Source organism: Struthio camelus, chromosome 32 (genome assembly GCF_040807025.1).
Source record: "Struthio camelus isolate bStrCam1 chromosome 32, bStrCam1.hap1, whole genome shotgun sequence".
Taxonomy (NCBI): Eukaryota; Metazoa; Chordata; class Aves; order Struthioniformes; family Struthionidae; genus Struthio; species Struthio camelus.
The window spans coordinates 4,677,917-4,692,656 of record NC_090973.1 but is presented as its reverse complement, the minus strand read 5'-3'; the positions used below and the strand labels follow the sequence as shown (position 1 = coordinate 4,692,656).

Here is a 14,740-nt window from a genome sequence, read left to right as displayed (position 1 = left end):
GTTTCTGTTTCCTTCCCTTCCTGACACAGCTGTCCCAGGTGCAGTCCCAGCTCCATGGTCCCTTTGGCACAGGGACAGCCAGACACTCGCACCTTGGGCGCTAGGGCACACACAGCGTATGAGATGCTCAAAGCTCCCAGTCCCCACACTGGGGTACAAGGGGTGACAGACCCATTTCCCTGCCACAGGCTGCCCTGTCCCACTGGGGTGAGTCCTATGATGATGCCCCAGAGCAACGACCGTGACATCCGCAGCGGAGCCATCTCTCATATATGGTCATGAACGGCACTGGAGAAGTTCATTGGAGGGCTGGGCTGTGTCAGAAGGGAGATAACCCCAGATAAAGTCTAAAAAGGTGCCTGCTGCTTCGATTGGCTCCTCCTGCAGCTGGGCCAGCTCCTGTAGATATATATTTCCCTCCTGTCTTTGTTGTCCCTTGTGAGTCGCCGGCAGCTGTGGCAGGGAGTGGGGTGCAGCAGGGCAGTGCCGTCAGGGCAGGAGGCTGCGGATGGAGGCAGAGGGACTCCTCGTCCCTCAGGTGCTGTGGCTGCTCTTCTGGGTGCAGCCCTGCAGGGGTAAGTGCCTGCTTCCTTGTCCCACAGCCCTGGGACCAACGGGCACCAGTGGGGTCATCGGGATCCCTCTGGAAAAGGGGTTTCATCCCACAAAGCAGTGAGACAAGGGGCGGAAGGTGCTCAAGTCCATCCACCCTGTGTGTTTCCTTGTGCCTCTCTGGGTGGGAGAAGGGTATTTGTGCTTCCAGGGCTCGTGTGCTTACAGCAGCTGGTGCCTAAGTGTGTTTATAGCTACCTGATCTTGGGCACCCTTTTGGGATGCCTTGTTCCCCCAGCGCTGTGTCCCTGGAGCTGGCAGTGGGTCAGCTGTAGACTGCGGCACTCAGTGATTCCTAGGGCACAGCCAAGCCCCAGAGTGCCTCGGAGGGTTTCTGTGCTGTTCACTGCCCTGTGGTTGGGGTGACCCTCACCTGAGGAGGGGCAATTTTTTCCCCCCAAGAGAGAAGGGGACCAGGGTGCCTACACCCACAGCCCAGCAGAGAGGTGTCCTTCCCTGGCCAAGGTCAGGGGCTGGATTCATGCCCGGGGCAAGGGGGGATAGAGGCTGGTAGGAATAATGGGCATCATCTTGGTGCTCCCTGGGGACCTGGAAAGTCCTATGGGAGGTGGGTGAGGTTGAGTGGTGCCTAGGGCAGACAGTGGGCAGGGGGTCTGGGGGCTCTGGGAAGAGCAGCAGTGTGTGTGGAGGCTGGGGGTTCAGGGCTGTTCATGGGATAGCAGGCTGGGGAGGAGTGGGTGCTCTGTGCAGAGCCTGACACAGTGTCCAGGTGGGCATGGGCCAGGTGGAGGGGTGGGAGGAGGTGCCAAAGGCTCTGGAGTGGGAATGGCCCAGCAGGACCAGAGCTGGGCTTCCCCCAGCCCAGTGCAGCATGTGGGGAGAGGAGGGACCCCGACACTGCCCCAGGACAGCCCAGAGGGGAGAGGGATCACACCCCAGTGCCTGGGACTCGACCCTGCGCAGGGGACGTCGCACAGCCACAGTGCTGGGGCTGGGTGCTCTCCTAACAGGACCCATGTCTGTGTTTGAAGGTTCTGCGGAGGTGAGGCTGGAGGCTGGAGGCAGGCGCTGTGCTGGGAGAGTGGAGGTGAAACACGAGGGCCAGTGGGGGACAGTGTGTGGCTTTGGCTGGGACATGAAAGATGCTGCTGTAGTTTGTAAGCAGCTGGGCTGTGGATCTGCTCTCCAAGCCCCTCGGTATGGATATTTTGGGCCAGGATCTGGCCCAATTTGGCTGGATGATCTCCGCTGCAGAGGCACTGAGACTGCCCTGTCTGAGTGTAGTCATGCCGGTTGGGGTAAACATAACTGCATTCATGCTTGGGACACTGGAGTGATTTGTTCAGGTAAGGAGTCAGACATTGCCTCACTTTTGGGGTTGGGCCTGGGATCAGGGGACTAACCAGGCTGTGCCCTGAAGGAGAAACGCATGGGTACCAGAGGAGGCCCTGACATGGCTATTCTGGCTGCCAAGCTGGGACTGTTGCTGCTGATGTCCCTGGGGAAAGCCCCAGGTGATCCTACTGCAGTGCTGCACAGACCTCGTGAAGGTCCTGGGGGGCTCAGCCCACCCTCAGGTGGTGCTTCAAGATGGGAGATGAATCCCCCATCCCTGTGTGAGGGGGCCTCTCTTGGTCTCCATCGATCTCCTCCTGTTCTGCCAGGACCTGGCTGGCAGTGCTGGGGGTGCCCATGCCCCAGACACCAGGGACAACTTCCTTGGCACCCCAGGGAACGACAGGAGAAGGCCAGGGCCGCTTGGGTCATTCCCCTCACCAATGCAAGTCCCTCGGTTGAACCAAAGGGCTTTTCAGAGGGGAGAAGAGCAGGGCCTGGGGCAGAGGAGCAGGGTGGCATGCAGCACCTCGCACCCCATGCCCAGGGCTGCCCCACGAGGACTGGTCCCATGCAGGCTCGGGGCTTGGCGGCTGCAGGGCTGTCGGCTGCTCCCTCCCATGTCACCACATGCTCAGGCCAGCCTTGCAGGGTCCCCAAGGTTGTCACAGCCCCACACCCCTCCCCGGGCATGCGTCAGAGGGGGCAGCTGGCCCAGACACTGACCCGGTTACAGCTGCACCATTTCTGTGCCTGGGACATGTCTCCCTGCACAGACACCCCAACACCCCAGGACACCCCCGGGAACAGGTTGCATTTTGGGCTGCTCCAAGGTGATTCCTCAGCCTGGCCCTGAGCTCCCCAGAGGCTGAGCAGGCTGCAGCAGCCGTGAGTGCCTGGGCCCATTTTCCTGGACCAGGCGCTGCAGTGCCCAGGGCCTGTGCTGGGCAGGGCTGGGCGTCTGGGGCAGCAGCATTTCCCTGAGCAGCACCTGTGGCTGTGAGGTCTGGGGTAGTCACCAGTCCTGGGTGCTGTGTTGGGGGTGAGAGGAGGTGCAGGGGGCCCTGAGGGGTTTGTGTCATCAACACCCACTGACAGCTGCTGCTGGGATGTTTGTGGAGCATTTTGGATGTGGCTGCCTTGGAAATCATGTGGGATGCAGGTATATAACTGCCAGAAGCCTCTGTGAACTCCCTGTCATCGGTGGGTTTTTCCAGGATTTGTCCAGCTGGTTGGAGGAGACAGCCCCTGCTCAGGACGTGTGGAGATCAGAGATGGAGACCAGTGGAGAACAGTCTGTGACTCACACTTTGATCTCAAAGCTGCCAACGTTATCTGCAGGGAGCTGCAGTGCGGCACAGCCCTGTCCGTCCCTGGAGCAGCTCCCTTTGGAGAGGGGGTCGGTCCCATCTGGGACAAAGAGCTGCAGTGTGTGGGGAATGAATCCCTCCTCCCCTCCTGCCCCAGGATGTCCCTCAGCAACCAGACCTGCAGCCATGCGAATGATGCTGGTGTCACCTGCACACGTGAGCATTCAGGGAGGAGGTGTGAAATGCCTCCCGTGAGCCGTGCGCTGTAGGGTAGGGGAGCAGGGAAGCCACTGTGCTCAGCGTGGTGTGAGTCCAGGAGGGGTGGAGTCATTGTCTGCAATCTTGAAATGATGTGGAAGGAGGAGAAAGGGCTGCTATCCCTTTGGCGTCTCCTTGAACACCTGAGGGTGCAAGAGCACAAAGCCCTCCTCACTTTTTCTCCTCTTTCCCCAGAATACACAGGATTCAGGCTGGTGAATGGCAGCACGGCGTGTTCGGGGCGGGTGGAGATCCAGGTGCTGGGGACCTGGGGAACCCTCTGTGACTCTCGCTGGGACATCCCCGATGCGCACGTTCTCTGTCATCAGCTCAGTTGTGGGTTTGCTGAGTCCGTTCCTGGAGGAGGGCATTTTGGGAGAGGAACCGGCCCTGTCTGGAGAGACACCTTCCACTGTGACGGGACCGAATCCCATTTGGGACAGTGCCCTGTGACTGCCCTGGGGGCCTTCCCATGCTCACATGACAATGATGCTGGTGTTGTTTGCTCAGGTGAGTTCAGGGAAAATGCAGGATTAACTAAACCTGCCCCTTGTGTGTGACACAGCAACTCAAAGCAATGACAAACTGAATTTCTTCCTGGAGAAGCCCTGGCTTCCAGTGGAGGGGTTCAAAGGGCTTTGCCAGCAGGCAGACCATTTTACCTGGTGAGAAAGGAGGAGTGAGCACAAAAGAGGCATCTCTGCCTCCCCAGGGCAGACAGTTCAAGTACCGGGGGCGAGCATGAGGCCTGGGCTCCTCTACTCTCCTCCTGCAGCACAGGCACAGGATGAGGCTGCAGGACACAGTTCCCTCCTTCTAGCAAACAGCCCCTTCCTAGACCTGCAGAGAGTGCTGCAGACCTCAATCCCACTGCCCGCAGGGGCTGCCCTGGGTGCATCCAGCAGGAGCAGTGCCTGAGGCTGAGCTGCACAGCAGGGCTGGGATGTGCCCTCGCTTCTTGTCAGTATGCGTTCCAAACTCATGCTGTTTTGTCAGAAAGACCCCCTCCTCCTGCTTCCGGCTGAGGACACCAGCTCCCAGTCCCCGATCCATGAGGATGCAGAGGGGCAGAGACGTGTGGGCTCTCCCCTGGGTGTCACAGCAGGGGCTAGTCCCAGTGTGGAGACAGAGCAAGGCTCGTGTTCATCCTGTGCATGATTAGAGTGAAAAAAGACAACAAATCCCTTGGAAAACTGCCATCCTTGAGCTCCTCACTGTGAGCTGGATACGGATGGGTGAGCTCCAGGGTGTCCAAAGGCATCAGGAATGGGAGACACATGGCAGGGTGCAGGGCTCCTCGGTGTCACAGAGAGTCCAGGGCATTCCCCCTCTCTCTCTGGGCAGGGCCCTCTGGCTCCCTGCGGCTGATGGATGGAGGGAGCCGGTGTGATGGGCGAGTGGAGATGCCCCTGCATGGGACGTGGAGCAGAGTCCTGGATGACCAGTGGGACATGAACGATGCCAGCGTGGTGTGCCGGCAGCTCCAGTGCGGAGAGGCAGAGCAGGCCTACAACCCACCAAAGCCGGAGCGAGGGAGGGGCCCTGTGGGGCTGAGAAGGGTCCAGTGTGCAGGGAAGGAGACTCGCCTGACCCTCTGCAACACCTCGCTGCCTGAGGCAGCGCTAGCAGGAATTGCTGAGGATGTGGGGGTGGTTTGCTCGGGTGAGTCGCTCTGACAGTTCCCGAAGCACTGCACTGCCCCGTGCCGCAAGGCCTGATGAATGGGGTTTCTCCTGGCTGCAGGGAGCCGGCGGGTCCGGCTGGTGAATGGGACAGGGTGCTGTGCTGGAAGAGTGGAGATCTACTACCAGGGCACCTGGGGGACCGTCTGCGATGACTCCTGGGACCTGTCCGACGCCACCGTCGTTTGCCGTCAGCTGGGCTGTGGGGTGGCTGTGCAGGCGACCGGCTCTGCTCGTTTCGGGGGAGGCTCTGGGCAGATCTGGCTGGACGACGTGAACTGCTCCGGGGGTGAAGCTGCTCTCTGGGTCTGCCCTCACGGGGGCTGGGGGCAGCACAACTGCAGGCACAAAGAGCACGCAGGAGTCGTCTGCTCAGGTCTGTGCTGGGAGTGGTGATGGGAGCCTGGTGCCCGGGGAGGTAGGGATGAGGGGAGAGCAGGGCATGGCCGAGACTGCCCCTGGCTGCCCCGAGCCCCCTTCCTGCCCCCGTCCTGGGGACACCTGTGCACTGTCCCCATTGGACCTCGTGAGGGTTATAGGGAGAGCCCAGCCGTCCGCAAGGGTTAGAGGGGAGGGCACTGCTGCACCTCAGGGACTTCTCTCTGCTCCCTGGGTGAAAGGGTGACTTGCCAGCAGTGCCCTCTGCCTCTCTGAGCCCTGAGGTAGCCAGAAGGGTCCCTGCTTCTTGGAGTAACCCTTCCTGCCCATGGATGCTGCAGAATAACCTGGGGCATTGTCAGGGGTGCTTTAGGTTTCTCTCTCCTCACCCCCGGACCAGCTTGTTCCCTCCAACTTTGTGCCTTTCCTTCCAGAGTTCATGGCCCTGAGGCTGGAGAACAGCGATGGCTGCTCTGGGCGCCTGCAGGTTTTCTACAACGGGACATGGGGCAGTGTTTGTTCCAACTCGATGACTCCTGACACCGTGTCCCTGGTGTGCAAAGAGCTGGGCTGTGGAGATGGAGGGTCCATTGAAATAAATGTTCCAAGTGGCAGGGTGTCTAGCCCCACATGGCTGGATCGTGTTGAGTGTGGGAAGACAAACAGCTCCTTTTGGCAGTGCCCCTCTGCTCCCTGGAACCCACAGTCATGTGATGACCAACGAGAAGTGACCCACATCACCTGCAATGGTAAGGCTGGAGCTACCTGGGCACAAAGGCTCACACCAGGTCTTGCTCCCTGTTCAGCAAGGTGCAACGCAGAGAAAGAGCTTGGAGTGGCTTTTACTTTGCGTTTCAGGCCGTTCTGCTGTCAGTGACACAAACACAACATCAGCTCTCAGAGTGACACACATCCATCAGCAATAGCTGTCCTGAGCTCCCTGCATAGCCCAAGGAGAGGCAGAGGCACCTCCAGGCAGTGCCTCTTCCACCTTACCTTGGACACTTCCGGAGGTGCCTGTTGCTCTCTGTTGCCCGTAGAGAGGGCCCAGACAACCACCTATTAGCTTGGGAAGTCCATGCAGAGCATCCCACTCATGGCTGTGGTTTGCTGAGGGAATGGGAAGGGAGAGAGTGCAACCAGTCCTGGAGGCTGAGGGTTCTGTAGGAAACAGGCCCTGGCCAGGGCACTGCTGGCACCGGAGCTCAGACAAGCCTCCCCTCTGGCAACATCCGTCTGTTCCATTGCTAGTCATTAGTCCTTGAAGGGTGAACAGTCAAGGGCAGCCCTGGAATGCAGCGCTGTTATACACTGCATTACTGGGAGTTTCAGCTGTGTCCATGACCAAGGAGGCACTGGGAGGTTCACGCACAGGTCAGTCCTGCTCCCATCTGCATGACCCCCATGAAGCAGCCCCTTCAGCACAGTATTTCCTTCTGCAGGGAGACGACCAGAAACCTCCTCAGCCCCAGTGGCCAAATGCCCCAACTCTACGAGCTGCACAGGTACTGCTCCTCCGTGTGTCCTTCTTCCCTGGCCAGGCTCTCCCAGCTGCCCCAGTGATGTGGGGGTTTCTACCTTTTCCAGAGATGGAGAAGATTCGTGCCGTGGGAGGAGAGGACCGGTGCTCGGGCAGAGTGGAGGTTTGGCACCATGGCTCCTGGGGGACAGTATGCGATGACTCGTGGGACATGAAGGACGCCGAGGTTGCATGCAGGCAATTGGGCTGTGGCCCTGCCATGTCTGTCGTGGGGGAGGCTGTGTTTGGGGAGGGGACGGGTTCCATCTGGCTGAAGCAGGTGGAGTGCAGAGGGACAGAGCTATCTCTCTGGGACTGCTGGGCCCGGCCTGGGGACAGTGATACCTGCCAGCACAAGGAAGATGCTTCTGTGAATTGCTCTGGTGAGTGGCAGCACTTCATCCCCTCATTTTGGGACATGTTTCCCCAATTGGGTCCTCACAAGGCCCCAGAGCTCGTCAGAGGAAGAATGTCCCTGGGGAGGTCAGGTGTCTGGTGGCAGGTGGGGAGCAGCTGTTGTGGGAGCAGCTGTTGTGGGGCCAGGTGTCGTCAGGCCTCTGGCCATGGGACTCCTGCATCCCGTCCCCCAGGCGCATCCCCTGGGCTGCTGGTGCTGTTGTCCCCATGGCCCAGAGTAGAGGGCCCTGGGCCTCTCCCGGGGACCCAGAGAAGGACAGTTCAGATGGGACTTGTAGGGAACATCTGCAGACACACACACACACACGCACACACACACGCACACACACACACACATGCAAATGCATCTTTCTCTCTCTCTCTCTCTCTCTGCTCTGCAGCAGCACCCAGGATGATGACAACATCACCCCTCCGAGCAGGTAACCTCCCCTGTTCCCTGGGGGTTGATCTCCCGAGGGCCAGGCTGTGACCTGCAGCCCGAGGGAAGGGGCTCTGTGCTGGGGTGCGAAGCCACAGAGAAGAGGCTCTGGGGTGGGAGTGGGTGGCTTTGGGGAGGGCTGTGATTCACCCGGCAGTGTGGAGCTGCCCCTGACCCACCCCTGTGCCCCTTCCCCATGCTGCCATGTGTGGGAGGGTCAGGAGTGGGGTGTCCCTGGGCCCCTACCTCCCCCAGGCCAGAGGCTGCCTCGTCCATGTCCTTGCCCATGCAGATGCTACCCAGGTCCGTGCGAGGGAGAGCGGGAGAGTCTCGGTGCCTGTTGTCATCTGCATCATCCTGGGGGCCCTGCTCTGCCTGCTCCTGGCCCTCCTGGTGGGGCAAGTGCAAAGTGCCAGGGCTCAGCGCAGAGGTGGGTCCTTCCTCATTGGTCCCAGGGTGGACGATGCCTCTTGGCAGCCCCACGGGTGCTGTAGGTTGTCCATGAGGGGCACAAATGGAGCTGGGGTAGGGGTGCTGCCTCCTGTCCTATTCCCTGTCCCTTCACTGTCTGGCTGTGGGACACCAGCAACCAGGAGAGGAGAGAGCCCAAACCTGGGAGGAGATGGTGATGAGTGAGGAGATAAATTGCAGCAAGGGGCTGGGGGAGATGGGAGCAGCAAAAGACATCTGAGGATGCTGCTGTCCATGCTCTGGGCAGTGCTGGAGGGGAGGCTGTGGGGCAGGAGTGGTGCCGGGAGGAGCGCAGGGCAGGGGGGATCTCTCGGTGTGGGTGTCCAGTCCTTGGGCTGCTCCCTCCATCCAGCCTTGCCCACCCGTGGTGGGGCAGGGGCCATGCTATGGGCCCGTCTGGCAGAGAGAGGGGAGCTCCCTGGGGAGAGGAGACTTAGGAGTTGCTCCAGGGTCAGACCAGGGACCAGACCCTGGGCCAAAAGGGGCATGGGGCTGTCTCTGAAGAGATAGCATGAGGGTGACATTGCCCCAGGCCATCTCCCCAGGGATGCTGTTGTCATTGGGGACGTGGCTGTGGTGCCTAGACAGAGCAGTGGGGTTGGGCTGTGAGGTCAGTCCTGGGCTAGCCCAGGGGGAAGGGCTGGGTGACCGCGTCGGGGTCTGATCTCCTGTCCCCATGTCTCTGTGCCAACCCTGCCTCTGTCTCAGGCTCCAGGAGGTCCCTGGAGCCCTTCTCTGAGGCCGTGTACCAGGAGATCGACTACAGCTGGGCGTGGGAGAAGGAGGCGCAGTTCAGTCACTCAGGTCGGTGTGGGTCCCTCGTGGGAGGGAGCACGTCTGCAGGGCCCTTTCCCCTGGCCTTGACCCAGGGCAGGACCTTGGCAGCCCCCAGGCCAGTGGTCCCCGCAGCGCTGGGCCATGGGGGTCTGAGGGGAGAGCAGCGCAGTGCTGGGCTCAGGAGAGGAGCTGCCTCCCCACCAGCTCTGCCTGTCCCAGCCCAGGGCACAGCGCCTCCCTGCCTGCCCCACTGCACCCCGAGGTTGTGCCTGGTGGGTGAGGGAGGGGGCTGTCCCCAGGCAGCTTGGAAAGGCCCTTTGAGATGAGGTTGTCCCATGGGAGCAGGAGGAGTCCCTGAGCCCTCCTCCCCGTGCAGTCCCTGCTGTGTGGGTGCCCATCCCCAGCAGCACTGGCCATGAGCAGGGTCATCAGGGCTCACTCTGATAACACCTGCTGCTCCTCTTGCCAGGCTCCTCTTCAGAGAGGTCCCTGACCAAGCTGCAACCCGAGCCTAGGGACAGTGAGGAGGAGGATGGTCCTGGGTCAGCACCAGGTAATGGAGGGGGAGACAGAGGAAAGGTCGGTCTCTCCTCCCTGTAGCTGTGTGACCAGCAGCAGCGTCACTGAATGTCACCATCGGGGTGGGGAGGAATCGCCCTCGGGAGCGTCTCCAGAGCCGTACAGAGCGGGCGAGGGTCAGACGTGCCCATCTGAGCTGGGTGCCCGCAGCCCTGTGCCCTACGGGGTCACAGGGGGACTTCCTGGGCTTGACCTGTCCCTGCCTCCAGCAGGCCCCAAGCTCGCCCCAAGGAGCCGAGCCGCAAGGCACCGGCATCTCCCCAAGCACACAGGGAGTCTCCACAGCCAGCTCTGGTGCAGAGCCTGGCACTGCCGACCCTGCGGCTGGGTGAGAGGGGTCCCTGCTGTCACACACACGCTCCTGCGACCCCAGGGGAGGTGGGCAGGATGCTGGATCTCCTGTGACCCCACCAACACCAGCAGCTCAGCCCCTCCTCGTTCCTGCACGCCCTTGCTTCCTCTGCTCTGCGGGAGGGCTCTTCTCATTGCCACCTGCTCCCCTCTTCTTTCAGATGTCCCTGTTCTGCCCAGAGGTGACCCAGCAGACGGCTATGATGATGCCAGGGAAGTCTCTGACCCTGGGGAGGATCTTGTTCCTGGGCAGGGAGATTGGGAAGCACCCAGGGAAGCGGAGGAGGGAGTCGGACCTGGGGAGGCCCAGAGAGGTGAGGGGGAAACACAGTGGGGCTGGGGCCTGGGGTGCCGTTCGTGGAGCCCGAAGAGTCGCTGCACTCTGAGAGCTCGACCTGCCGGGATGGGGAGGGAACCTGCCCCAGGAGTTTTCCTAGTGGGGAAACTGGGGGGAGATAACAGGCTGAAAATCTCAGGGAAATGAGAGGAGGGGGAGGAAGGGGATTTACAGCCCAGGAGGGGCACACGCATGGGGCCAACTGCAACACACCGACCTTGCTGCTTCCAGGGGAGAGCCTGCACTCTCGCAAAAGTGACAGAGCCCCTGGAGCCAAGAGAGCTGCCCTATCCCTGCCCCCCGTGGACACGGGGTACGATGATGCTGAAGAGGCATCTCTGGCACATCCCCATGAGGACACCAAGGCTGTGAGACTGGACCCTGGTGCCAAAAGGTCCCCGAGCCTGGGGCCAGGGGAGCCCACCTCTGCCATGTGGTTGGGAGCTCCTGGGATGGAAGAGAGGTCTGTGCAGCTGGGAGAGCCCTGAGTGCCAGACACCAGTCTCCCTTCTCCCACTGGTGTCAAAATTTTTTCTGTTAGAGCATTTTTTTCTATTTTCATGTCTCTACTTTTACGCCATGCATTGGTATTTGTTCTTATTAAAACCATTTGGGAGTTTGCTCCAGAGCTGGTGCTTCCCTCCCCACGTGTTGGGGTGTCTCCTCGAGACTGATCAGGGAGAGCAAAGCACCAAGAAACTGCAGCAGGGAAGGGGCACGTCTTGAGAGCAGCAGGCTCTGAGACAGGATGTGCGCCTGCAAGCGCCCATGGTCCCTGGAGGGTGGGAATAGTGAGCAGTCCAGCTGGAGGATATTCCTGCTGGCAGAGACATTTCCATCCTGCAACCACACGCAAGAGTTTCCAGCCAAAGTGGGTCTCTCCGCAGGGTCCTGTAATGCAGGGTCCCGTAATGCCCCTCTGGGCAGGGAGGTCCAGACTCCTCACCCTGGGAGTGCCCCTGCTTGCTCTTTTCCCAGGGGCTGTGCCTGGGCCTCCCTGACCCAAGGCATGGTGGCCACCACAGAGCTGCAGTGACAGGGTTAGCCCTGCTTTGCCGCCCCACAGGAGTGAGCCTGGAGGTGACAGCAGGGCCCTGAACACCCCAGCCAGCCCCAGAGGGCTCATTGCCCAGGGATCCCCTCCCCACAGCAGTTGGGAGGCAGCTCTGCTTCCCGCTGCCCCAGCACATGGCACAGAGCAGGTTGTTTGGGTGCCCGGGGCTGGGATTTCCCCTCCTCTGGCTCTGCAGGGACTCCTGTTTCCAGGGGCTGCTCCTGGTTCCCGCAGCCCTCATGGACCCCCGAGCACTCCTGGCACAGCCCAGAGATGGCTCCTTCCCAGCAGGCAGCACCAGGGCCCTGGGCAGCTCCGGGACCCCCCAGTCCACCCCCACCCCTCTGCCCTCCTGCTGCTGGGCTGCGGGGGCAGGAGAAGGAGCTGCCTCGCCTGGGGTGCCAGGTTGGGTCTGTGCAGGGGAATATCTGTGTGCAGGGTGCAGGGGACAGGAGCAGGCAGCGGTGGGAAGGGACGTTTCCTTCAGCAGGGCAGGAGGCAGAAGAGGAAGAGGGCAGGGGACTGGAGAAGGGATCACCCCAACACACGGGCTCCAGCCCAAAGTCATGGATCAGCCCCCAGCCTCGGGATGGGCCCATCCCCGAGGCTGCTCATAAGGGCGTATTTCGATGGCAGAAAACATTTCATGTCCATCCCTAAAGCTGGTGCCGATGGGCGCTGAGACAGGATCCCTGTTCCTAGGCCGGGATTTTAATGGGCTGAGCCCCACTGCCCACAGGCGAGACCCTCTCACACAGGAGCCAAGTGGGGAGGAGGGTTCGGTGGTTGTGCAGCATCTGGCACCCAAACTGCCCTCCCTCCTCCAGATGGGGGCAGGTCTCTGATCTCCGCATCCCGCTGGCCCTTCCTGAGGGGTTCCCCATACCACACACTGATGGGCAGTGGGGCCAAGGCCGAGCATACAAAAACACACTCCACCTTTGTCCTGGCTCATTTCCTTTCCTGCACTGAGCTGACACCTGATCTACTCAGAGAGATCTCCTGCAATGGGGAAGAGTCACCAAATGCCTCTGTGTCTGGATCTGTGTCTGTATCTATAGGATCTATGTTAATATCTAAAAAATTTTTAACATTAAAAAATGTTGAGATTCTGTGACTAAACTGGCAGTTTTTGAGAGTAGCATTTTTTCCTGCTTTAATTTTCTTTTCCTACACTGAAATTATTTATGTACCCTATTTTTTCCTTTGCATTTTTTTCTTTCCTTCATCATCCCCTCCTCCCACTACTTATGCATCCATCCTCCACTCAAGTTACTGGTTTCAGCCTTCCCAGCCCCAGGCAAGCATGGGGCCGTGCAGCTGCCGCCAGCTCTCCCTGCCCAGCTGCCTGAGCACAGCTCGCCTCTCCCCTGCAGCCGGCACTGTCAGGCCACCAGACAAAATCAGACCTGTGTGCCCAGGGTCTGGTGCCTCTCTCGAGAAGGCAAAGGGTAACTCCACCAGCCCCAGTTCTGCCCAGCGCTGACTGCTTCGCAGGAGGGTTTCAGCTCTGGGTCCCAGGAGAGGGGCAGCTCTCCTCTCCCCCAGCAGCCAAGCCACAGCCCAGCAGTGAGGGCTGTGTGAGGCCCCTTCTTCCTCCAGCTGGGACAGGGCAAAGCCAGGCTCCCCGCTAGGAACAGCCAGGGCTCGGCAGCACTGCAAACAGCAGGATCCTGCCCTCGAGGAGAGGAGGGAGCCCATGGCTGTTACCAGCACCCTCTCCCGCAGCAGCGTTTTCCCATGCCCCACTGGGAGCTCCTCCAGTGCCAGGCCCTGTGCTGACCCTCCACGGGCAGCAGCACGTCCCAGAGCTGTGGACATCCCGGCTCCTATCCAGGATGGAGCACTGGTGCTGGGGACCTTGCAGGAGGGCTGGGCCATGTGTGCAGAAGTGGGAAGTGATTATGGGAGGGGACTGGATTCCCAGTGTAGGCATGAGGGAAAAGCACCAGTGCTGCTGATGGTGACAACGATGGTGTCACCAACAAATCCCTGAAGCAGTGGGGCAGGGCTAGGGTGACCTTGAAGGCTCTGGGGGCAGCCAGGCCTCAGACACCACCTTCAGCTCTGCGACCTGGAGCCTCCCTGCTGGCAGCCCCCTGCCCTGAGGCAGCCCCCTCCCTCCCTAGCCCTGGCCCATCTCCCTGTGGGAGATGCGGGGCTGGAGCCTGAGCCCCAGCAGGAACAAGGGTTGTGTTTGCAGTGTCCATGTGCGTTACCCACCTCCGTGGGGTCTCGCTCTGTGAATGCTTTTCTCACACGGGCTTCCAACAGCCAGGGTTCAGAAGAGCAGTGCCTGCTCTGATCAATCCCATGGCCCCTCGGCCATGGGGTGACCACCTGCTCAGCAAGCCCCAGGGCTGGCACTGCCCCTCTCCTACCCTATGGGGAGATGTGGAGCCAGGCTCAGCCCTCACCCAAAGGACACGCTCTCCCTGAGGGCTGGCACAGGGACCCCTCTGCTCAGCTGCAAAAACATCACCACACAGACACACATGGACATGGGCCAGAGATGGGCCAAGAGTGACAGAATGAAGACATACCCCTGCTCCCTCTCCAGGATGATGTCTTTGGCATCCTCAGGAGACATTTGCCAGCACCAAGATCAGACCTGCAGCCAGATCTCTCACCTTGGCTGTAGGAAACAGCGTGCTGGCTCTAAAGCTCCACACAGAGCCCATAGCAGGAGCTGAGGGGCACAGCATGAGCACCTAGGTCCATAACCAGAACATGATGCATCCAAATGATCTGTTTGCTTCACAGACATTCATGGACAGAGTGTTTATAAACATATACATATATATATATATATATATATATAATATATATATATATATAAAAACATATATAGATATATAAAAGAAACCTAATCCATTGGGAACTTTTGCTTAGGGAATGCTCATGTGGGGAATCCAAATCTTATAAACAGGAGAGTTGGCTGCTCTCTGGCTTTTGAGGGTAGTCTCTGCCACAGGTGTCCTTGCAACAGCATCTTCAGGTGGAGCAGGTGAGAGTCCCTGAATGGGGTTGTTCCAGTAAATCCTTATTATCCAGCTGGCCTGTGGTCCTACATGCCCACTCCAGAGCATGCATGATCCATTTCTATTGATAAAGGACTGTATTAAACAAATGGGAATGTCATCTTTGTATCACAGTTACAACTTCAGTTCCAAAGATCTTGCCACAGTGCAAAAGATGTTTGCATCATCATCCCATTGTTTCCCCCCTTTACCTGCCTCCCCCTTAGCTCTCCTTTCTGCTGGTGGCAGTTTTCTGATGCT

At 59.8% G+C, this 14,740-nt stretch overlaps 1 protein-coding gene across 4 annotated transcripts; it reads left to right on the top strand.

Moving 5' to 3' along the window:
* Positions 1 to 452: 452 nt before the first annotated feature.
* Positions 453 to 12,567, top strand: LOC138063460 (antigen WC1.1-like). Of its 4 annotated transcripts, none has more exons than XM_068923081.1 (15): positions 453 to 575; positions 1,605 to 1,919; positions 3,126 to 3,434; positions 3,672 to 3,986; positions 4,821 to 5,138; positions 5,220 to 5,534; positions 5,971 to 6,285; positions 6,979 to 7,041; positions 7,124 to 7,438; positions 7,856 to 7,891; positions 8,183 to 8,320; positions 9,070 to 9,165; positions 9,608 to 9,691; positions 10,230 to 10,382; positions 10,637 to 12,567. In XM_068923081.1, the coding sequence occupies exons 1-15, from the start codon at positions 509 to 511 to the stop codon at positions 10,891 to 10,893; spliced, it is 3,096 nt and encodes a 1,031-aa protein (XP_068779182.1). In that variant the 5' UTR covers positions 453 to 508; the 3' UTR covers positions 10,894 to 12,567. The 4 variants fall into 4 exon arrangements, with proteins under 4 accessions (XP_068779182.1, XP_068779181.1, XP_068779183.1 ...); XM_068923080.1 differs by having other exon boundaries at positions 7,853 to 7,891; XM_068923082.1 differs by lacking the exon at positions 9,608 to 9,691 and having other exon boundaries at positions 7,853 to 7,891.
* Positions 12,568 to 14,740: the final 2,173 nt, after the last annotated feature.

Excerpts from the sequence above, each read along its gene's own strand:
- LOC138063460 (XM_068923080.1), top strand. The coding sequence starts at position 509 with ATGGAGGCAGAGGGACTCCTCGTCCCTCAGGTGCTGTGGCTGCTCTTC. Across the intron at positions 9,166-9,607 it reads GGCGCAGTTCAGTCACTCAG|GCTCCTCTTCAGAGAGGTCC; the intron begins GTCGGTGTGGGT and ends TCCTCTTGCCAG. Across the intron at positions 9,692-10,229 it reads TGGTCCTGGGTCAGCACCAG|ATGTCCCTGTTCTGCCCAGA; the intron begins GTAATGGAGGGG and ends CTCTTCTTTCAG.